Source organism: Pristiophorus japonicus, chromosome 10 (genome assembly GCF_044704955.1).
Source record: "Pristiophorus japonicus isolate sPriJap1 chromosome 10, sPriJap1.hap1, whole genome shotgun sequence".
Taxonomy (NCBI): Eukaryota; Metazoa; Chordata; class Chondrichthyes; family Pristiophoridae; genus Pristiophorus; species Pristiophorus japonicus.
In genome coordinates this window covers 187,541,800-187,565,237 of record NC_091986.1, presented here as the reverse complement: position 1 = coordinate 187,565,237, position 23,438 = coordinate 187,541,800, and the positions used below count along the sequence as shown (strand labels likewise).

Genomic DNA, 23,438 nt, shown 5'->3' with positions numbered 1-23,438 from the left:
GGTCCTGTGTAATGAGACAGGAATAATAAACGATCTCCGGGTCGGCGGCAGTCGGGAGCAGCATGAGATGCGTGGAGAGGCCTATAAAAGGCACAGCAGGGAGTCCGGGGCCCAGCGTCGGCAGCAGTCGGGAGCAGCGTCGAGGAGGTGCGTGGAGAGGCGGAGCTTGTGCAGCTACAGGGAGAAGGCAAAAAAGTAGAAAGAAACAGAAAGGTGACGTCACAGCCAAGGGGGTAAGTGATTGGCTGGATTGGTGAGTAGTTTTTCTCTTTTCTCTCCTATAACAGTAAGTAACTTGTTAACATTGTTGTTGCCAATTTAAGTGTATCTAAGGGTTAAGTCATGGCAGGAGAGCTCAGTCACGTGATATGCTCCTCCTGTACCATGTGGGAACTCAGGGACACTTCCGATGTCCCTGACGACTACATGTGCGGGAAGTGTGTCCGCCTCCAGCTTCTGACGATCCGCGTTGCGGAACTGGAGCTGAGGGTGGATTCACTCTGGAGCATCCACGATGCTGAGAATGACGTGAGTAGCACGTGCAGCGAGCTGGTCTTACCACAGGTGAGGGGTCCACAGCAGGAAGAGCAGTGCAAGGAAGGTAGTGCAGGGGTCCCCTGCGGTCATCCCCCTGCAAAACAGATACACCGTTTTGAGTATTGTTGAGGGGGATTACTCATCAGGGGAGGGCAGCAGCAGCCAAGTTCACGGCACCGTGACTGGCTCTGCTGCACAGGAGGGCAGGAAAAAGAGTGGGAGAGCGATAGTGATAGGGGATTCAATTGTAAGGGGAATAGATAGGCATTTCTGCGGCCGCAACCGGGACTCCAGGATGGTATGTTGCCTCACTGGTGCAAGGGTCAAGGATGTCTCGGAGCGGGTGCAGGACATTCTAAAAAGGGAGGGAGAACAGCCAGTTGTCGTGGTGCACATTGGTACCAACGACATAGGTAAAAAAAGGGATGAGGCCCTACGAGACGAATTTAAGGAGCGAGGAGTTAAATTAAAAAGTAGGACGTCAAAAGTAGTAATCTCGGGATTGCTACCAGTGCCACGTGCTAGTCAGAATAGGAATTGCAGGATAGCGCAGATGAATACGTGGCTTGAGCAGTGGTGCAGCAGGGAGGGATTCAAATTCCTGGGGCACTGGAACAGGTTCTAGGGGAGGTGGGACCAGTACAAACCGGATGGTCTACACCTGGGCAGGACCGGAACCAATGTCCTAGGGGGAGTGTTTGCTAGTGCTGTTGGGGAGGAGTTAAACTAATATGGCAGGGGGATGGGAACCAATGCAGGGAGACAGAGGGAAACAAAAAGGAGACAAAAGCAAAAGACAGAAAGGAGATGAGTAAAAGTGGAGGGCAGAGAAACCCAAGGCAAAAAACAAAAAGGGCCACTGAATATAAAGGAGCTGCAGGAGGGGTCAAAACTAAAAATCATGGTTTAAAAGCTAGTATTAAAACACTTTACCTAAACGCTCACAGCATTCGAAATAAAGTAAATGAGTTGACGGCACAAATCATTACAAATGGGTATGATTTGGTGGCCATTACAGAAACATGGTTGCAGGGTGGCCAAGACTGGGAATTAAACATACAGGGGTATCTCACGATTCGGAAAGATAGACAAGAAGGGAAAGGAAGTGGGGTAGCTCTGTTAGTAAAGGATGATATCAGGGCAGTTGTGAGAGACGATATTGGCTCTAATGAACAAAATGTTGAATCATTGTGGGTGGAGATTAGAGGTAGTAAGGGGAAAAAGTCACTGGTGGGCGTAATTTATAGGCCCCCAAATAATAACTTCACGGTGGGGCGGGCAATAATCAAGGAAATAATGAGGCATGTGAAAAAGGAACGGCAGTAGTCATGGGGGATTTTAAGCTACATATCGATTGGTCAACTCAAATCGCACGGGGTAGCCTTGAGGAGGAATTCATAGAATGCATACGGGATTGTTTCTTAGAACAGTATGTTACAGAACCTACAAGGGAGCAAGCTATCTTAGATCTGGTCCTGTGTAATGAGACAGGAATAGTAAACGATCTCCTAGTAAAAGATCCTCTCGGAATGAGTGATCACAGTATGGTTGAATTTGTAATACAGATTGAGGGTGAGGAAGTAATGTCAGAAACAAGCGTACTATGCTTAAACAAAGGGGACTACAGTGGGATGAGGGCAGAGTTGGCTAAAGTAGACTGGAAACACAGACTAAACGGTGGCACAATTGAGGAACAGTGGAGGATTTTTAAGGAGCTCTTTCATAGTGCTCAACAAAAATATATTCCAGTGAAAAAGAAAGGCGGTAAGAGAAGGGATAACCAGCTGTGGATAACCAAGGAAATAAAGGAGAGTATCAAATTAAAAACCAATGCGTATAAGGTGGCCAATGTTAGTGGGAAACTAGAAGATTTGTAAAATTTTAAAAGACAGCAAAGAATGACTAAGAAAGCAATAAAGAAAGGAAAGATAGATTACGAAAGTAAACTTGCGCAAAACATAAAAACAGATAGTAAAAGCTTTTACCGATATATAAAACGGAAGAGAGTGACTAAAGTAAATGTTGGTCCCTTAGAAGATGAGAAGGGGGATTTAATAATGGGAAATGTGGAAATGGCTGAGACCTTAAACAATTATTTTGCTTCAGTCTTCACAGTGGATGACACAAAAACCATGCCAAAAATTACTGGTCACAGGAATGTGGGAAGGGAGGACCTGGAGACAATCACTATCACTGGGGGGGTAGTGCTGGACAGGCTAATGGGACTCAAGGTAGACAAGTCCCCTGGTCCTGATGAAATGCATCCCAGGGTATTAATACAGATGGCGGAAGTTATAGCAGATGCATTCATTATAATCTACCAAATTTCTCTGGACTCTGGGGAGGTACCAGCAGATTGGAAAGCAGCTAATGTAACACCTCTGTTTAAAAAAAGGGGGCAGACAAAAGGCAGGTAACTATAGGCCGGTTAGTTTAACATCTGTAGTGGGGAAAATGTTTGAAGCTATCATTAAGGAAGAAATAGCGGAACATCTAGATAGGAATAGTACAATCAAGCAGACGCAACATGGATTCATGAAGGGGAAATCGTGTTTAACTAATTTGCTGGAATTCTTTGAGGATATAACGAGCATGGTGGATAGAGGTGTACCGATGGATGTGGTGTATTTAGATTTCCAAAAGGCATTCGATAAGGTGCCACACAAAAGGTTACTGCAGAAGATAAAGGTACGCGGAGTCAGAGGAAATGTATTAGCATGGATCAAGAATTGGCTGGCTAACAGAAAGCAGAGTCGGGATAAATGGGTCCTTTTCGGGTTGGAAATCGGTGGTTAGTGGTGTGCCACAGGGATCGGTGCTGGGACCACAACTGTTTACAATATACATAGATGACCTGGAAAAGGGGACAGAGTGCAGTGTAACAAAATTTGCAGATGACACAAAGATTAGTGGGAAAGCGGGTTGTGTAGAGGACACAGAGAGGCTGCAAAGAGATTTAGATAGGTTAATCGAATGGGCTAAGGTTTGGCAGATGGAATACAATGTCGGAAAATGTGAGGTCATCCACCTTGGAAAAAAAAAAGTAAAAGGGAATATTATTTGAATGGGGAGAAATTACAACATGCTGCGGTGCAGAGGGACCTGGGGGTCCTTGTGCATGTAACTCTTTTTGGATCCTTGTGCATGAATCCCAAAAAAAAGTTAGTTTGCAGGTGCAGCAGGTAATCAGGAAGGCAAATGGAATGTTGGCCTTCATTGCGAGAGGGATGGAGTACAAAAGCAGGGAGGTCCTGCTGCAACTGTACAGGGTATTGGTGAGGCCGTACCTGGAGTATTGTGTGCAGTTTTGGTCAGCTTACTTAAGGAAGGATATACTGGCTTTGGAGGGGGTACAGAGACGATTCACTCGGCTGATTCCGGAGATGAGGGAGTTACCTTATGATGATAGATTGAGTAGACTGGGTCTTTACTCGTTGGATTTCAGAAGGATGAAGGCTGATCTTATGGAAACATTTAAAATAATGAAAGGGATAGACAAGATAGAGGCAGAGAGGTTGTTTCCACTGGTCGGGGAGACTAGAACTAGGGGGCACAGCCTCAAAATACGGGGGAGCCAATTTAAAACCGAGTTGAGAAGGAATTTCTTCTCCCAGAGGGTTGTGAATTTGTGGAATTCTCTGCCCAAGGAAGCAGTTGAGGCTAGCTCATTGAATTGTTCAAATCACAGATAGATTTTTAACCATTAAAGGAATTAACAGTTATGGGGAGCAGGCGGGTAAGTGGAGCTGAGTCCACAGCCAGATTAGCCATGATCTTTTTGAATGGCGGAGCAGGCTCGAGGGGCTAGATGGCCTACTCCTGTTCCTAATTCTTATGTTCTTAACTATAGAGTAGTGATAATGGGGGACTCCAACTATCTTAATACAGACTGGGATAGTAAGTGTAAAAGGTAGAGAGGGGGAAGAATTTCTGAACTGTGTTTAGGAGAACTTTCTTGATCAGTAAATTTCTAGCCCAACGAGTAAGGAGGCTGGATCTGGGGAATGAGGTGGGTCAAGTACAGCAAGTGTCAGTTGGGGAACAGTGATCATGGTATCATAAGGTTTAGATTAGCTATGGAAAAGGACATGGAGCATTCTAGAGTAAAAGTACTCTAAATTGGAGGAAGGCCAATTTCAGTGGGTTGAGAATGGATCCGGTCTGGGTAAAAGATTGGCAGGCAAAACTATAATTGAATAGGCTGTCTTTAAAGAGATGGTTCAGGTCGTCGAGGTACATTCCCACGAGGGGGGAAAAAAATAGGACAACCAAAGTCAGAGCTCCCTGGATGATAAAAGAGATAAAGGAAAGGGGGTCGTATGACAGATGTCAGAGGGAATGTGAAAAAGGAAATTAAGAGGGGCAAAGAAAGATTATGAGAATAGATTGGCAGCTAACATAAAAGGGAATCCAAAAGTCTTCTAGAGGCATATAAATAGTAAACGGGTAGCAAGAGGATGGGTGGGGTCAATTAGGGACCAAACTGAAGCTACACATGGAGGCAATTAGAAATCTCATAGTAAAGGATCCTCTGAGGCAGTGATCATAATACGATAGAATTTCACAATTCGTTCGAGAGTAACTTTCCCAAGTCCGAAACTAGTCTTAAACTTAAATAAAGACAATTACATAGGTATGAAGGCCAAGTTGGCTAAGGTAGATTGGAAAATAGATTAAAAGGTATGGCAGTAGATAAGCAGTGGCTCGCATTTAAAGAAATATTCTAATTAAAGGTAAGACAGCATCTGTAGAAATAGAGTTAACATTTCAGGTCGATGAAGAGACAAATGGAAATCCCATCTGTGGAGCAGAACTTCTTGAAGTTTTGATCTTCCCTCAGATGCTGCCTGGCCCGCTCTGATTTCCAGCATTTTGTTTTTATTTCAGATTCCAGCCTTTTGTTTTTATTTCAGATTCCAGCATCTGCAGTATTTTGCTTTTGTAAAGAAGTTAAGGATAGCATTAGATTGAAAGCTTATGTTGCGAAGAATAGTAGTAAGCCTGAGAATTCGACGTTTCAGAAGCCAGCAAAGGATGACCAAAAAATAGATAAGGGGAAAAAAATCGACAGAGAAAACTAGCAAGAAATATAAAAACAGATTGTAAGAGCTTCTACAAGTATGTAAAAATGAGTAGCAAAACTAAACATTGGTCCCTTAGAGGCTGAGGCAGGAGACATTATTATGGGGAATAAGGAAATGGCAGAAACATTAAACAAATATTTTGTATGTCTTCAGAGTAGAAGATACAAAAAGCACCCCTAAAATGGGAGGGAACCAAAGGTCTAATGAGGGTGAGGAACTTAATATAATTCATTGTAAGTAGGGGAAAAGTACTAAACTAATGGGACTAAAAGCCGACAAATCGCCTGGACCCGACGACCTACATCCTAAGGTTGTAAAAGAGGTGGCTGCAGATAGTGGTTGCATTGATCCAGAAAATTGAAAGATAGCACCTTTATTTAAGCGAGGGAGAGAGAAAATGGGAAACTACAGGCCAGTTAGCCTTACATCAGTTGTCGGGAAAATGCTGGAATTCATTGTTAAATAAGTGGTGTCAGGAAACTTAGAAAATCTTAACATGGTCAAATGAAAGGGAAATCGTGTTTGACAAATGTATTAATTTTTTGAGGATGCAACTAGCAGGGTAGATAAAGGGGAAACCAGTGGATGTAGTATATTTGGATTTCCAAAAGGCATTCGATAAGGGGCCACATAAAAGGCTATTGCACAAGATAAGGGATCATGGGATTGGAGGTAATGTATCAGCATGGATAGAAGATTGGTTAATGGACAGAAAACAGAATAGGGATAAACGGGGCTTTTTCAGGTTGTAACTAATGGGGTGCCACAATCTATATTAATTAGCTAGATGAAGGAACTGAGTTTAATGTATCCAGGTTTGCTGATGATACAAAGTTAGGTGGAATAGTAAACTGCAAGAACACAAAGCGTCTGCAAAGGGATGTAGACAGACTGTGAGTGGGCAGTAACGTGACAGATGGAGTATAATGTTGGGAAATGAGAGATTATTCACTTTGATAGGGGTAGGAAGAATAGAAAAACAATTATTTTTTAAATGGTGAGAAACTTAAAAATGTTCAGAGATTTGGGTGCCCTTGTGCAAGAAGCACAGAAAGCTAGCACACAAGCATTACGGAAGGCAAATGTTTCTTTATTGCAAGGGGGTTGGAGTCTTGGTCTTGGTGAGACCACGTGTGGAGTACTGTACAAATTTGGTCTCCTTATCTAAGGAAGGATACACTTGCCTTGGAAGCAGTGCAACAAAGGTTCACTCGATTGATTCCCAGGATGAGATGAGTGTCTTATGATAAGAGATTGTATAGAATGGGCCTGTACTCTCTGGAGTTTAGAAGAATGAGAGGTGATCTCATCAACACATACAAGATTATAAAGGGGATTGACAGGGTACATTCTGAGAGGTTGTTTCCCCTAGCTTGTGTCTAGAACTAGGGGACAGTCTCAGGATAAGGGGTAGGCCATTTAAGACAGATACGAGGAATTTCTTCACTTAGAGGAATCTTTGGAATACTCTACCTTAGAGGGACAGTCTCTGAAAAGATTCAAGGCTGAGATATACATTTTTGTCATGGGGAAATCAAGGAAAATGGAGATCGGGCAGGAAAGGTGAGTTCAGGTCGATGATCAGCTATAATCTTACTTCATGATGGAGCAAGCTCGAGGGGCCGTATGGTCTACTCCTATTATGTTCTTATGGCAGAGGTACTAAATGAGTACTTTGTATCTGACTTTACCAAAGAGAGGCTGCCTCAGTATTTGAAAGAGGTAGTTGAGATACTGGATTTGATCATAACTGACAGGTACTAGAAAACCTGCCTGTACTTAAAAGGATGCTGAGGGAAGTAAAGAAGGAAATTGCAGAGGTCCTGGCCATAACCTTACAATCCTCTTTACCCAATACAGGGGTGGTGCCAGAGGACTGGAAAATTACAAATGTTACACCAGTCTAAACATAGAAAATAGATGCAGGAGTAAGCCATTCGGCCCTTCTAGCCTGCACCGTCATTCAATGAGTTCATGGCTGAACATGCAACTTCAGTACCCCATTCCTGCTTTCTCGCCATACCCCTTGATCCCCCTAGTAGTAAGGACTACATCCAACTCCTTTTTGAACATATCTGGTGAATTGGCCTCAACAACTTTCTGTGGTAGAGAATTTCACAGGTTCACCACTCCCTGGGTGAAGAAGTTTCTCCTCATCTCAGTCCTAAATGGCTTACCCCTTATGCTTAGACTGTGACCCCTGGTTCTGGACTTCCCCAACATTGGGAACATTCTTCCTGCATCTAACCTGTCTAAACCCGTCAGAATTTTAAACGTTTCTATGAGATCCCCTCTCATTCTTCTGAACTCCAGTGAATACAAGCCCAGTTGATCCAGTCTTTCTTGATATGTCAGTCCTGCCATCCCAGGAATCAGTCTGGTGAACCTTTGCTGCACTCCCTCAATAGCAAGAATGTCCTTCCTCAAGTTAGACCAAAATTGTACACAATACTCCAGGTGTGGCCTCACCAAGGCCCTGTACAACTGTAGTAACACCTCTCTGCCCCTGTACTCAAATCCTCTCGTTATGAAGGCCAACATGCCATTTGCTTTCTTAACCGCCTGCTGTACCTGCATGCCAACCTTCAATGACTGATGTACTGACACCCAGGTCTCGTTGCACCTCCCCTTTTCCCAATCTGTCACCATTCAGATAATAGTCTGTCTCTGTCTTTACCACCAAAGTGGATAACCTCACATTTATCCACATTATACTTCATCTGCCTTGCATTTGCCCACTCACCTATCCAAGTCACTCTGCAGCCTCATAGCATCCTCCTTGCAGCTCACACTGCCACCCAACTTGTGTCATCCGCAAATTTGGATACATTTAATCCCCTCATCTAAATCATTAATGTACTATGTTAACAGCTGGGGCCCCAGCACAGAACCTTGCAGTACCCCACTCATCACTGCTTGCCATTCTGAAAAGTACCCATTTACTCCTACTCTCTGCCAACCAGTTCTCAATCCACGTCAGCACACTACCCCCAATCCCATGTGCTTTAACTTTGCACATTAATCTCTTGTGTGGGACCTTGTCGAAAGCCTTCTGAAAGTCCAAATACATCACATCAACTGGTTCTCCCATGTCCACTCTACTGGAAACATCCTTAAAAAATCCAGATGATTTGTCAAGCATGATTTCCCTTTCACAAACCCATGCTGACTTGGACCTATCATGTCACCTCTTTCCAAATGCGCCGATATGAAATCCTTAATAATTGATTCCATCATTTTACCCACTACCGATGTCAAGCGGACCGGTCTATAATTCAGTTTTCTCTCTCCCTCCTTTTTTAAAAAGTGAGGTTATATTGGCTATCCTCCACTCCATAGGAACTGATCCAGAGCCTATGGAATGTTGGAAAATGACTGTCAATGCATCGGCTATTTCCAAGGCCACCTCCTTAAGTACCCTGGGATGCAGACCATCAGACCCTGGGGATTTATCGGCCTTCAATCCCCCCCAACATAATTTCCCAACTAATAAGGATTTCCCTCAGTTCCTCCTTCTTACTAGACCCTCTGACCCCCTTTGTTGTTTGTGTCCTTAGTGAATACCAAACCAAAGTACTTGTACAATTGGTCTGCCATTTCTTTGTTCCCTGTTATGACTTCCCCTGATTCTGACTGCAGGGGACCTACGTTTGTCTTTATTAACCTTTTTCTTTTTACATATCTATCGAAGGTTTTGCAGTCCTTTTTAATGTTCCCTGCAAGCTTCCTCTCGTACTCTATTTTCCCTGTCCTAATCAAACCCTTTGTCCTCCTCTGCTGAGTTCTAAATTTCTCCCAGTCCCCGTGTTCGCTGCCATTTCCTTGGCTTAAATACTATCCCAGATTTCCATTGATAACCACGGTTGAGCCACCTTCCCTTTATTTTTATGCCAGACAGGGATGTACAATTGCTGTAGTTCATCCATGCGGTCTCTAAATTTCTGCCATTGCCCATCCACTGTCAACCCCTTCAGTATCATTCGCCAATCTATCCTAGCCAATTCACACCTCATCCCTTCAAAGTTACCCGTCTTTCAGTTCTGGACTATGATCTCTGAATTAACTGCGCCATTCTCCATCTTTATCACTAGCTCACATACGTTTAGTTGCAACTTTGAAGAGCAATTGAATAGCTTATTTTACAATCCACGGATCTTGTGGATACCAACATACTGTCTAAATAGGTACAAAAATTGGACGCTGCTGCTATGTATTTCAGCAACTGGTGAGTCAGATACATGAAAGCTTTTAGCCTTTTCTTTAAAATTGCAGCTTCACTAGTAAGCGAGAAATCAACCTCCAAACAGTTTAGGACAACTAACGAAGTTTCTGTCAAATTATACAAGAAGTCTACATTGCCCATCCATCAATGCAAAAGGACAGTGATAGTTTTAACAAAAAGAGTCAACGCAGGCCTTCAAGGTTCCCTGCAAGCTGCGCTTTGTTCTGCGCGGCTGTTTCTTTTAATGCGCTGTCCCTTTAAATTCCTGTGCATGTGGGGCATTTACAATGTAAAAGGCAGCGAGCAGCCTGCATGGGACTGTTCAGGGAGTGTGCGCGCACCTTAGCGTGAACAGTGGTCCCGATGTAACATTTAACAGCAGTTTAAGTTTTGGGACAAAGCGCAGTCTTGGTATTTGCAAGTTTATAGACTGGCAACGTGATAAAAGTATTTCCTCAAGGGTCAGTAATAGAGCCACTGCTTTTCTTGAATATATTAATGACTAGGTTGAAAGGCACAATTTCAAAATCTGTAATGACAAAACCTAGAAGTATAGTGAAGTGAGGAGCAATAAACTTCAAGAGGACATACCAGCTAATGGAAGGGGCGGACATATGGCAGATGAAAACCTAATGCAGAAAATTGCACAGTGATAGTTTGGTCGGAAGAATGAGAGGCGGCAATATAAACTAAAGGGTACAATTCTAAAGGGGGTACATGAACAGAAACTGGAGATCTAGGTGTACAAATCGTTAAAAGTGGCAGGGCAGGTGGACAAATGGAGGCAGAAAGTACAAAAGCAGTGAATTTATGAACCTTTATAAAATACTAGTTCAGCCCCAACTGGGGCAGCGTGGCCAATTCTGGGCACTGCACTTTTAGAAGAATGTGAAGGCCTTAAAGAGAGTGCAGAAAAAATTCTGGAGAATGGTGCCAGGGATGAGGGACTTCAGTTATGTGGATAAACTGGAGAAAGTGGACTATGTCTTCTTTCGAACAAAGAGATTTGACGCAGGTGATCAAAATCATGGGGGTCTAGACAGTAGATAGAAACTCTATCCATTGGGGGAAGGGTCAAGAGGTCACCGATTTAAGGGCGATTGGTAGAACCAAAAGCAACACAAGGAAAAACTCTTACACAGTGAGTGTTTAGGACCTGGAATGTACTACATGAAAGGGTGGTGGAGTCAGATTCGATTGTGGCCTTCAAAAGGGAAGTGGCTAAGTATCCGAAGGAAAAAAGTTTACAGGGCTACGGGGTGGGGGAATGGTACTAGCTTATGTACTCATGCAGAGGCGGCATAGGCTCAATGGGCCAAATGGCCTCTTTTTGTGCTATAATCATTCTATGAATGTTATCCGTAATATGCGATTAAGAGCCAAAGTTGCTTCGTGCAGCTTGAAGTATGCAGCTGGACATAAAGCAAGATCACCCAGACTGCCAAATAAGAGTGCCTGGACTTTGCCAGCAGCCTAAATGCAGCAGGAGTGCCAGCTGTGGGACAGAAACCAATAAAGCATTTTTATATCAGTGTTTCTGTAACTACACAAAAACTGACAACTTTTATTCAAATTGTCCAAATTCCAAATGAAACATAGATCGCTGTACTAATGTAAATGGAATCAACAAATGCAGAAACTATGCAAACCCTCGGGAGAAATTGGGTTGTTTCTCCAAATCGTACAATGTTCCAATTTCTGTTGAGAATTTTACAGGAACTGTGAACCAATTAGCCTGCCACATAACTTGAATGTTCTGCACAAACTAGAGTAAAGGAACCTAATAATTCATAAGTGGTTGTTATTTAATCCTTCTCAGACAAATGCCTCTAAGTCGCCAGAAAGACACACTGTTCAGGAACCCAAATCCAGCAGCACAGAACGTACAAACTGTTATTAGGAATCCTGACAATACATGCCCGATCAGACTCGTCATCGTGTCATCACTGAAGGAACCTATCCAACTTTCCCCTTCTCCATCTTTATCACTAGCTCACATACGTTTAGTTGCAACTTTGAAGAGCAATTGAATAGCTTATTTTACAATCCACGGATCTTGTGGATACCAACATACTGTCTAAATAGGTACAAAAATTGGACGCTGCTGCTATGTATTTCAGCAACTGGTGAGTCAGATACATGAAAGCTTTTAGCCTTTTCTTTAAAATCGCAGCTTCACTAGTAAGCGAGAGATCAACCTCCAAACATTTTAGGACAACTAACAAAGTTTCTGTCAAAATATACAAGAAGTCTACGTGGCCCATCCATCAATGCAAAAGGACAGTGTTTGAATTTTTTTTTAAAGTCACGCAGGCCTTCAAGGTTCCCTGCAAGCTGCGCTTTGTTCTGCGCGGCTGTTTCTTTTAATGCACTGTCCCTTTAAATTCCTGTGCATGTGCGGCATTTACAATGTAAAAGGCAGCGAGCAGCCTGCATGGGACCGTTCAGGGAGTGTGCGCGCACCTTAGCGCGAACAGTGGTCCCGATGTAACATTTAACAGCAGTTTAAGTTTTGGGACAAAGCGCAGTCTTGGTATTTGCAAGTTTGTAGACTGGCAACGTGATAAAAGTTTATTTAATTGAAACAAGCAGCAACTTTTTTCTTTTGTTTTATTGAAACAATTACAGAAAATTAGTAATTTCTTTCAGATGCTGGCATACCTGCAGAGACAGAAAAAGCACAAGTTAGACACAATTGAGCTTAAGCTAGTAAACTACTTGCACACATTTGTTACTTAACCCATCTCAGACAAATGCCTCAGAAGTCACCAACAGAAGACATACGCTGCCCAGGAGCCCAAATTCAGAAGCACAAAACATGCCAACTGGATCAAGACTCCCAAGCAAGGCTACGTCCAGTCAGACTCGTCATCAAGCATCATCATTGAAGGAATCAAGTCAAAAATTGTAAGATGCGGTGTAGAAGGAATTCCCATGACAACCGCAGGTTGTAGCCTAGACATTTTCATTGAGCAAGTCAATTCTTGCAATTATATTTCCAAATATAAAGTTGCAATCCCCAAGGTAAGTCTCTCCCCCATCCCAAACAGGTCAAAGCTAATGAGATTTACATGCCACACCACAGCAGAATTTCTACTGGAAAGGTTTAGGTCTTCAAAGATCAAACCGAGAAACACTGAGCTCATACTGATTAATTAATCCCCAGATCCATGAAAATCACCCACAGCCTAAACTCAGAGTCTCTTGAACCACATCCTTACTGCAAAGTTTCTAGTGTCAGGAGGAACTTTGTAAATTATGCCTCAACTCTTCATTTCAAAGATTGTTGTCAGGGCATGGGTAAGGTCACATTTATTGTCCATCTCCAGTTGCCTAGAGAAGGTGGTGGGCTGCCCTTTTAAGTTATTTTACAATGGAGTGGATTGCAAGGCCACTCAGAGGGCATTAAATCAATCAGTGATAGACTGGAGTAACAAGTAGGCCAGTCCAGGGAGGGCTGTCAATTCCTTTCACCAAAAAGACATTAGTGAACTAGATCAGATTTTTTTTAAAGTGATCGACAAAAGAACCGGAGGCTTTGTAAGAAAACGCTTTTTTACGCAGCGAGTGGTTAGGATCTGGAATGCACTGCTGGGAAAGAGTGGTGGAGGCAGACTCAATTTGATCTTTCTAAAGGAAATTGGATAAGTATCTGAAGGAAAAGAAATTGCAGGGCTACAAGGAAAGGGAGTGGGACAAGCTGAGTCGGCAGAGGCTCGACAGGCCGAATGGCGTTCTTCCGTGCTTTAACCATTCTATGATTCTATGGGTCATTTTCCCTCATGTGGCTAGCCCACAGTGACCCAAATCATTGAATTCAATTTCACAACTTCTGACAGGGAATCTCTCAACCAGAGTTGCCATCTCAGTACCATAACCATTCTAATAATTGTTATCCAAATGTGAAGCACATCTTCAAATGGAAGCAAATACAGATAGCCAAAGTTAAAACAAAATCTATTTTAAAACACTTAACAGCGGAAGCTTGCTGCCCATTGAGTAGTAAAGGCCAGAAATCTAGCACATAACATGTCTCCATACATGTCAAGTCCTTACCCTTACCAGGTAGAGGAAGGGACTAATATCTTACCAATTATGCAGAAGGAACTGGTCCAGGCTGCTGGATAACAGGCTGCTCTGGTTTGCCTCCCTTCTGTTCAGAAATGGGTGTAGTTGGCAAGATCTCATCCTTGGGCTCAACAATGCTGACATGATCAGGCAGAGGTTTTTTGGGACCAATTTTGCCACTTGGGTCCCAAGGCAGCATGATCTTAACCTTAATTCCCAATACACCTGTAAGTGAATGAATCAGCTTTAGAATTCAATATATACATGAAGCCACCAAGCACATCTTTAAAACAGTAATCACTATTTTATACAGCATTATAAAAGGAGCTGTTTCTATTTAAAAAAAAAAAGAATTTGGGTTCAACTTCAGAACCATTGAAGTATTTAAAGTGTGTATGATAAATTCAACCATTAGTCTACTCTTAATCCAAATTATGAAAAACATTCCATTATACCAGATAATTTTTTTTAAAAAAAGCACAAAGCCACTTCAAATTAACACAAGAATTCAGTTCAAGATTTGCCCAAACCGATGACCTTAAAAGTCACAGCATGTTGTGATTTGGTGCTGTAATCATCTACTTTTCTGTAACTAATACTATTGCAGCAAATCAAAAGGAATCAACCATATGGACGTTTGTATAACAGCCAAGTTTGATTGTAGACGGCGATTAAGCTTTTTGCTCGGAAAATTAACTGGAGTTACAGGTAGGCAATTTGCCAAAGAAACAAGTCCCAGCGATAGCAACATCCAGAACGTGCAGGTTTTACGGAAAATTATTGTCTTTTATAGACCAGAAAAAACCACCTTGGATCTCATTCCTTTGGAGTGCCACAGTCCCTCAGTATAGCCATCAATAGATTTGATCCATTAAAATAAACAGGTGGAAGGGCCAGAAATGTATTCAAACTGTCTCAAACAGCTGAAGGTTCAACAAAACAAGATAGGAAGATGCTGCATTCTTGTACACCATCAGAGGGGACCAGAAAATCTGATGTTCCTGCCTCCTATGGAATAATGCACTGTGGAAGTATGCACAGGGATGAGGGCAAAATTTAGCTCAACTGCGATGCCCCGCACTCTTATCAAAAAACCCAATGACATTCACCGTCTATGCTCAGACATGAAGGGCACATAGACAAGATACCAGAGATACTGGCAGCAATGAAATCATGCTACAGCAGCCTCAGGAAAGGAGAAAACATTTTGTGGAGGTTTGGAAAGAACATCCGTCAATACCTTTGTACTCCGTGAAAGCCCGTTAACTCACCTTGTCTCAGCAGTACATGACGCACAGCTGTATCAACATAGTAATTCACAGGATCACCACTGTGGATCATCAGACCGTCAACAAATTTCATGGACTTGGCTCTCTGGCCTCGGAGTTTTCCGGAAACTACCACCTCGCAGCCCTTGGCTCCACTTTCCATAATGAAGCGGAGGACACCATAGCAGGCTCTGGAGGGAGGGGGAAGGTCCACATTTAATCTCTTCGGTTTAACAGCACCACAAACAACAAAAAAGCATTTGGACAACTAACTACAACAGAATGCAAAACAGGATTACTGGGCAGGAGGTGGTAACCATGACACATTTAAGTTAGATTATGTTTGGAATGAATGCACTGGACAATCTGACTGATGAGTTTTACATTGTTAAAAGAATGCTCCAGTCTTCCGAGTGACACTACAGCTTGAATTCGGAGTTGGGCCTAACCTTCTACCCACTTTCTTCCCTCCTGGTGATTCATAAAGTAGTTCCATTTAAGAACATAAGAAATAGGAGCAGGAGTAGGCCATACGGCCCCTCGAGCATGCTCCACCATTCAATACGATGATGGCTGATCCGATCATAGACTCGGGTCCACCTGACTGCCCGCTCCCCATAACCCCTTATCGTTTAAGAAACTATCTATTGCTGTCTTAAATTTATTCAATGTCCCAGTTTCCACAACTGAGGCAGGGAGTTCCACAGATGCACAACCCTCAAGAAATTTCTCCTCATCTCAGTTTTAAATGGGCAGCTCCTTATTCTAAGATTGTGCCATCTAGTTCTAGTTTCCCCTATCAGTGGAAACATCCTCTCTGCATCCACCTTGTCAAGCCCCCTCATAATCTTCTACGGTTTGATAAGATCACCTCTCATTCTTCTGAATTCCAATGAGTAGAGGCCTAACCTACTCAACCTTTCCTCATACGACAACCCCCTCATCTCCAGAACCTTCTCTGAACTGCCTCCAAAGTATATCCTTTCATAAATATGGAAACCAAAACTGCACGCAGTATTCCAGGTGTGGCCTCACCAATACCCTGTGTAACTGTAGCAAGATTTCCCTGCTTTTATACTCTATCCCCTTTGCGATAAAGGCCAAGATTCAATTGGCCTTCCTGATCACTTGCTGTACCTGCATACTAACCTGTGTGTTGGTACACGCAGTTACACTGTCAAAACAGCCATTCCTCACAATGAACGCAGATCATCATTCGATCTTGGAGGACACCGATACTGTCTCCGTGCACCCCCCTCCCCCCATCACAAATTTGCATACACTTTTTAATACAGCTCATGGACTAGTGATTAGGAGCAGCAGCCTTGACTATACCCCCATCATTATCCCAGGGAAACCCAGACCAATTACAGCATCTCGATCACTACCTTAGCAGAAATCATTTAAACCAAGATAGAGCATTCTTGCCACAAGCTACAAGTGGACCCACAGCCATCACAAGAATCCTACTTAGCGATCAATCTTACTAGTGCCTCTGAAGAACTCCAGGCCCAGTAAGGCGTCAAAATGGTCCACAAATGAGAATTATAACCTAAGTCAGTAAAATTTGGAAAACAAAAGCTCTGCGTTTCACACTCAATCTCAGGCTGCATTTACAGTGTAAACATAGCATCACTGAAAAGTGGTTTCACTTTGCAGTGACACTGCAGTTGGTGGAAATGCAGCTTGAAATCATAGTTGGGCCTGACCTTGTATCAGAGCTATCTTCCACTTTGGACTCAATTCAGACCATAACACGACTTGTATTATGTAGGTTTAGCTTTGGTATGAATGAAATGATTTGCACTGACATTAAATTTGTGATGTAAATGCAAGAAGCTTCTATTTTGCAAAATAGCCCCAGTCTGCAGCTGTATGCTCCCAAAATTAGTGCCATTTGATTTGATGCCTTTAGCTTTACAAGTCCCCAAATTCTTACTCCAGAGTTTTACATAAAGAACAATTTGAAACAATGTTGTGAGTAATCAACTCCATCACCTTACCTACGCACAGCCAGGCCACCCAGCAACTTGTAGCGCAGAGATTCTGCCTGAGCAATGGCACAAAGCCCTCGAGTGGCAACCTTTTCAGCATAGAGCTTGGGAACAAGAAAAATTCAGGTCAAAGTGAATAAACATATTACATTGCTGCTATGGCTTAAATCTCTAACAACTAAATGTTATCATTTCCGCTTAGGTGCAGTCCTGCCCTTTTACTTTACAATTAGATATTGTGGCATTAAAGTGTCTTGGCGTGTCAGAGGACACTTTACAACTTGGAACCTGCTGGTCAGTTTCTGGCTCCATCTTAAGCCACAACATTTTAAGATTATTTTGTATCTGTAACAAAGTCTGGCAGCTGTAACACGCAAGGGAAGTCACAATCTTAGTTAAAAAAATCCCATTTGATTATGTACAGGGAATTACCATTCAAACCACGGCACTAAATCCCTCGACAGATTTATTCTACAAAAGACTTGTGATTAACCACAGGAAAATTATGAGCGGTCTTGTCTCAAAAGAGCTTTGATTATAATGTTAACTTTTACACTGAAACCTTCTCAGACAAATGCCTCTAAGTCAGCAAAAGAAGGACATGCTGCTCAGGACCCCAAATGCAGCAGCACAGAACGTGCCAACTGTAGCAGGAATCCTGATACAGGACATATCCCATCAGACTCGTCATCAAGCATCATCACTGAAGGGGACAGCAACAGCGAGGGAGGAAATATTGCTCCAGCTAATTGAGGGGGTAGCCTCTGCAGCCAAAAAAGGACAACCATTGAGTCTCAGGAGAAAACCATTCTCCAATAAAATTCACTTACCTCAACACTTCCCTCTGGGAAACCAAATCGCTTCTGAACGACAGCAGTCAGCTCACGGATTCGGCGACCCTTCTCACCCAGCACATTCTGAGTCCTGAGAAATAATTTTAAAAGCTACTTTGTCCATTAAACCAAATCATTCATGCAACACATATTCTAGTCTAACATGGTTTTTTTGGAAATTCTGTCTAAAGCAAATTATTTCACAAAGGGACCACTCGATCATGGTTAGCAATTCTACTATTTACAATGTTTAAAAAGTTTTAAAAAGTAATCCAACAGTTGAAGTACAGTCCCAAGTAATTCACCAGCTTAAAAAGGTACTTTAACACATTAGAGCTGGGCATTGCAATTTACCTCACAAATCTGTTCCCCATAATCCAATTAAACTTGCATGTAAGATTAAGACTACAGAAGAACTAATATTGATGATACTCAGTACTAAAAGAGAAAGATATACATCACAAAATCCAACACTGACCTTTGTCACTGTTGAAATTCAGACCTGGAGTGTTTAGTTGGGATGGGGGAATGGCATGCACTGTGCAACTCCTAGCTGTAGGATGCAAAAGTGACAGTATAACTCAAAAAAGTTGCTGAATGCACTTGAGCCCAAGATACAAGACTCCCAAAACGTGCAGTGCAAGTCCAGCTGTTTAATAGATGTGGACCAATGTAAATCGACAAGAACAAATTAAATATCAGTGGGGAAAACCTCAGTGCATGCAAGTTTGGCTCTGCCAAATCATATTGAATTTCACAAGTTTTCTTTTTTCTTCAATGTGAAATGGCAATTTTTCAACTAGATGCACAAAGAAAATTAATTTTACAGGGTCAGATCAGTATTGTAAGTCAGATCAGCCATGATCTTATTGAATGGCAGAGCAGGCTTGAGGGGCCAAATGGCCTACTCCTATTTCTTCTGTTGTGTAAGTCACTCACAGTAAATGTGCAGCCACAAATGCAAATTATTTAGCAGACATGATGTAACTACATATAGATTGCTTGGCATGTAGCTTAGAATTTGCTTCCAAGTGGAAAAAGAACAATTATGAGTTAGATACAAAGCAATATGGAAGCCATTTGCGCCCAGTTTTATACCAGTTATTTATGTCAGAACAATAGTCTATTCATGATCTCTTCCCTTCCCCCCCCCACCACCACCAACAGAACATAGCAAATCATTCCAGCCCTGACCAGCACTCAATACCACAAGAAGGGGGTCCAGATTAGTCTCTGGGCAATATCCAGCCTACAAACCATGGCAACAATTCTATCTGTGCTTGTATTTTTTACTCTGGTGTGTATTTTGTGGGCATGGAAATTTGGAAAGGACTAGTCTTAACACTTTTGCCTCATTGACAGTAAAATGCAAGTTCAAAGCAGCTAGAATCCACAGATTGAGATATGTGCAAGTTAAACGGTGTATATGGCCCACATGGCATGCACACATTTGTGACTACACTCCAAAAATGATCGACTGGTTGTATTTCAGGATATCCCGAGGATGGGAATAGTGCTATATATATATGAACATTCTCCAAGTGGGAACACCCTGCTGTAATGAGCAGAGTATTTGTCTGAAAGTCAAAATACTCCAGATGCTGAAAATTTGAAATAAAAAATGCTGGAAATGCTCAGGCCAGGCAGTTGATGAAAGGTCATCAAACTGAAACATTAATTATGTTTCTCTCTCCACAGATGTTGCCTAATCTGCTGAGTATTTCCAGCAATGAGATGACCAGAAAACCCGTGATATTGGTTGAGGGATGAATATTGGCCAGGAGTTCCCCTCTTCACATGGTGCTATGGGGGTCATCTTTTACATCCACCCGAGGGGACTCTGGTTTAACATCTCACCAGAAAGATGGCACCTCAGATAGTGAAAAGAAAAACGTACATTTATATAACGTGTTTCAAGACCACAGACATCTCAAAGCGCTTTACAGTGAAAGAAGTACTTTTTTTGAGAAGCGTAGTCACTGGTGCAATATGGGAAATGCAGCAGTCAATTTGCACAAAGCAAGCTTCCACAAACAGCAATCTACAGATAATCAGTTTTTGTTATGTTGATTGATGAGGGGTCTAGATAGTGGATAGGAATGACCTATTTCCCTTGGCAGAGGGGTCAACAACCAGGGGACATAGATTTAAAGTAATTGGGGGGAGGTTTAGAGGAGATATATGGGGAAATGTCTTCCCCAGAAGGTAGTGGGGGGGTCTGGAACTCGCGGCCTGAAAGGGTGGTAGAGGCAGAAACCCTCACCACATTTTAAAAATACTTAGGTGTGCAGTTAAACTGCCGTAACCTACAGGGCTACGGACCAAGAGCTGAAAAGTGGGATTAGGCTGGATAGCTTTTGGTCGGCCGGTGTGAACATGATGGGCCGAAATGGCCTCCTTCTGTGCTGTAAATTTCTATAATTCTATGATTGGAAGAAGAGCAGGGGATTTAATTCTCAAATAGTGCCATGGGATCTTTTACATCCACCTGAGAGAGCACCCGAAAGACTGATGCAGCGCTTCCACCGAAATACCTGTCTAGATTATGTGCTCAAGTCTCAGCCGCAGAATTTGAACCCAGAACCTTCCAACTCAAGAGTGCTTCTACTGAGCCACAATTTACATATATAGAAGCAATTTGATCACAACTCTACTCACACGCTATCAAGAGTCTCAATGATGTGATATTGATGCATGACTTCCTGCCACCACTATCAGCATTTTCTAAACTATTTAAAATTCTAGAGAAAAAGCACCAATACTGAAATGGCCGGTAATCACAATGAACGTAGTTTGTTGTATTATGGCCTTGCTCAGTTCAGGAGATGACGCTTTGCAAACATAGTTCTTTACATAGGATATACAGCACATAAACAGGCCATTCCGCCCAACCAGTTCATGCCGGCGTTTATGCCCAATTCAAGCCTGCATCCGTCTTTCTCATCTAACGATGAGCATATTCTTACCTAGTCTACCCTTAATCTATTCACTTCAACCACTCCCTGTGGTAATGAGTTCCACATTTTCAGCACTCTTTGGTTAAAGAAGTTTCTTCTGAATTCCATATTGGATTTCTTGGTAGGCCGGGGGCCACGCAGCTTAGCCCAGCAGTCTGCGTGGCCCCTGGCCTGCGAGCACCATCGGAGCAGGCCGGGGAGTGAAAGGAGCAGCGTGGCAGCAAAACACTCCAGGGTGCAGCACGTGCTGGAGCAGGAGAGCAATAGCAGTGAAAAGGAACATCACCAGGGTCTAGGTCGGTGATTGGAGCATGGGCAGGTACAGCAGGAGCGGCGAGATCGGGGCAAAGGAGGGGCGAGATACTGTAGAGGGACGTGATCGGGGCCCAGGAGAGGCGCGAATTCAGGGCCCAGGGGCAGCAGGGGCCAGCCCACATTGCGATGTGTGCGCACACTAGGTCTGTGCAGCAGAGTTGGTCTCGTCTCCAGTCGTCTTCGTTAATCCTTGCTACTAGACCAAGACCTAGCTGTGTCAAGGCCGTGTGGTGGCTGGTCAGCAACGGCCACCACACGTTAAAAAAATCCAAGCACAGGCATCTTCCATCATCTTGGTGACTATCTTATATTGATGGCCTCTAGTTATGCTGTTCCCCACAAGTGGAAACACTCTCTTTATATCCACATTTCATAGTTTAAAAAAAAATCTCTTGAAGGGAGACCCAGCCTGTTCATCCTTTCCTGATGGGTGTACCCTCACATTTCTGGTATCATCAGGAACCTGATGCCCATAGCCCAGCTAGCGGATGAGCCCTGCTGCCGCCCCTGGTTAGGTACAGTGAGATTCTCACCCAGAGCTGCAGCGGCCAGGCAGGGCCCTGGGCCCGCAGTAACCTCTTCTCTTTACCTGGTCGCCAGGATGATGATCTCGGTCCTGGTCGGTGTGACTCGCACCTCCACGCCGCTGTAGCCGTCCTCGGCCAACTCGCGGGTCAGGAACTCGTTCAGTTCGGCCTTGAAGATGCCGTCCGCCACGAACTAAAAGGAGAGAACGCCGGCGCCATGTTAGGCACAGGGGACACCATCCACAGCCATCCTCCGCCATCGCCCGCCGCCAGCGCTCGGCCCGGCCCCCCCACACACGCCCAGCACACTCACCGACTCAACCCACCCATTATTTGCGCGCCGGCTCCTCGCATCCTCCCGCCCCTGGCCCATTTCCTCGCCTCACCTTTCGCTTCTTGGATATCTGAGCCGCCATTTCGCTTCGCGGAGTTGCGCGGAAAAGGAAGTTGCCGCGCGGGCGGAAATAATTTAACCGTGGAACTACTTCCGCTGGAAGTCTTTTCGCCAATGGGAACGAAGACTATCGGATCACGTGGTGCAGAGGTCTTATGGGTTATGTAGTTTTCTTTTGAAAGCAAGTGTGACTGGGCGGCAAAAACCCTTCAGATGCAGAAAAGCTGAAAGGAAAACGAAGAAATTATATTGCTGTCGCGCCTTTCACAACCTTAACACTTCCCAAAACGCTTTACAGACAATCAAGTACTTTGTTGAAGCGTAGTCACTGTTGTGATGTAGGAAACGCGACGGTCAATTGGCGCACAGCAAGCTCCCACAAACAGCAATGTGTAGGGTTGTTCAGCCCGATTGCCTGCCTCTCTTCCGCGGGTACGTTCACGCCAGGGTGTCCTTGGAGATGGAGCACGCAGTGTCTACCAGTACGCTTGAGGCCTTCCGGGACCGATGGGCACCGAAGGGACTGTAGTGCATTATTACAACTGGGAACAAAATTTAATTTAAAATACAAAAACAAAATACTGTGGATGCTGGAATCTGGAATAAAAACAGAAAATGCTGGAAATCTCAGCAGGTTAGGCAGCAGCTGTGGAGAGAAAGCTGAGTTAACATTTTGGATCGATGACCCTTCATCAGAACTGGAGAGCGTTCAGAAAGAACAGATTCTTAACAAGCACTGAAAGGGGGAGGGGAAGAAAGAACAAAAGGGAACATAAAGAACATAAGAAATAGGAGCAGGAGTAGGTCATACGGCCCCTCGAGCCTGCTTCGCCATTTAATATGATCATGGCTGATCCAATCATGGACTCAGGTCCACTTCCCTGCCCACTCTCCATAACCCCCTATTCCCTTATCGTTTAAGAAACTGTATATTTCTGTCTTAAAATTATTCAATGTCCCAGCATCCACAGCTCTCTGAGGCAGCGAATTCCACAGATCCACAACCCACTGAGAGAAGAAATTTCTCCTCATCTCAGTTTTAAATGGACGGACCCTTATTCTAAGATTATGCCCCCAGTTCTAGTCTCCTCCACCAGTGGAAACATCCTCTCTGCATCCACCCTGTCAAGCCCCCTCATAATCTTATACGTTTCGATAAGATCACCTCTCATTCTTCTGAATTCCAATGAGTAGAGATCCAACCTACTCAACCTTTTCTCATAAGTCAATCTCCTCATC

At 43.5% G+C, this 23,438-nt stretch overlaps 1 protein-coding gene and 2 non-coding genes across 3 annotated transcripts; all 3 read right to left on the bottom strand.

Annotated features, from left to right (window-relative positions):
• Positions 1–11,653: 11,653 nt before the first annotated feature.
• LOC139275446 (small nucleolar RNA SNORD15) lies at positions 11,654–11,795 on the bottom strand. The gene has a single exon (XR_011595723.1). It is a non-coding gene; the product is annotated as a small nucleolar RNA SNORD15 (small nucleolar RNA).
• Positions 11,796–12,436: 641 nt separating this feature from the next.
• On the bottom strand, positions 12,437–22,287 carry rps3 (ribosomal protein S3). Its single transcript, XM_070892403.1, has 7 exons — positions 22,192–22,287; positions 21,868–21,998; positions 18,004–18,097; positions 17,183–17,277; positions 15,183–15,370; positions 13,934–14,136; positions 12,437–12,504 (listed from the first exon to the last, which is right to left on the bottom strand). Exons 1-6 carry the CDS (start codon positions 22,219–22,221, stop codon positions 13,937–13,939), a joined length of 738 nt encoding a protein of 245 aa, XP_070748504.1. The 5' UTR covers positions 22,222–22,287; the 3' UTR covers positions 12,437–12,504; positions 13,934–13,936.
• Positions 17,735–17,882, bottom strand: LOC139275447 (small nucleolar RNA SNORD15). The gene has a single exon (XR_011595724.1). It is a non-coding gene; the product is annotated as a small nucleolar RNA SNORD15 (small nucleolar RNA).
• Positions 22,288–23,438: the final 1,151 nt, after the last annotated feature.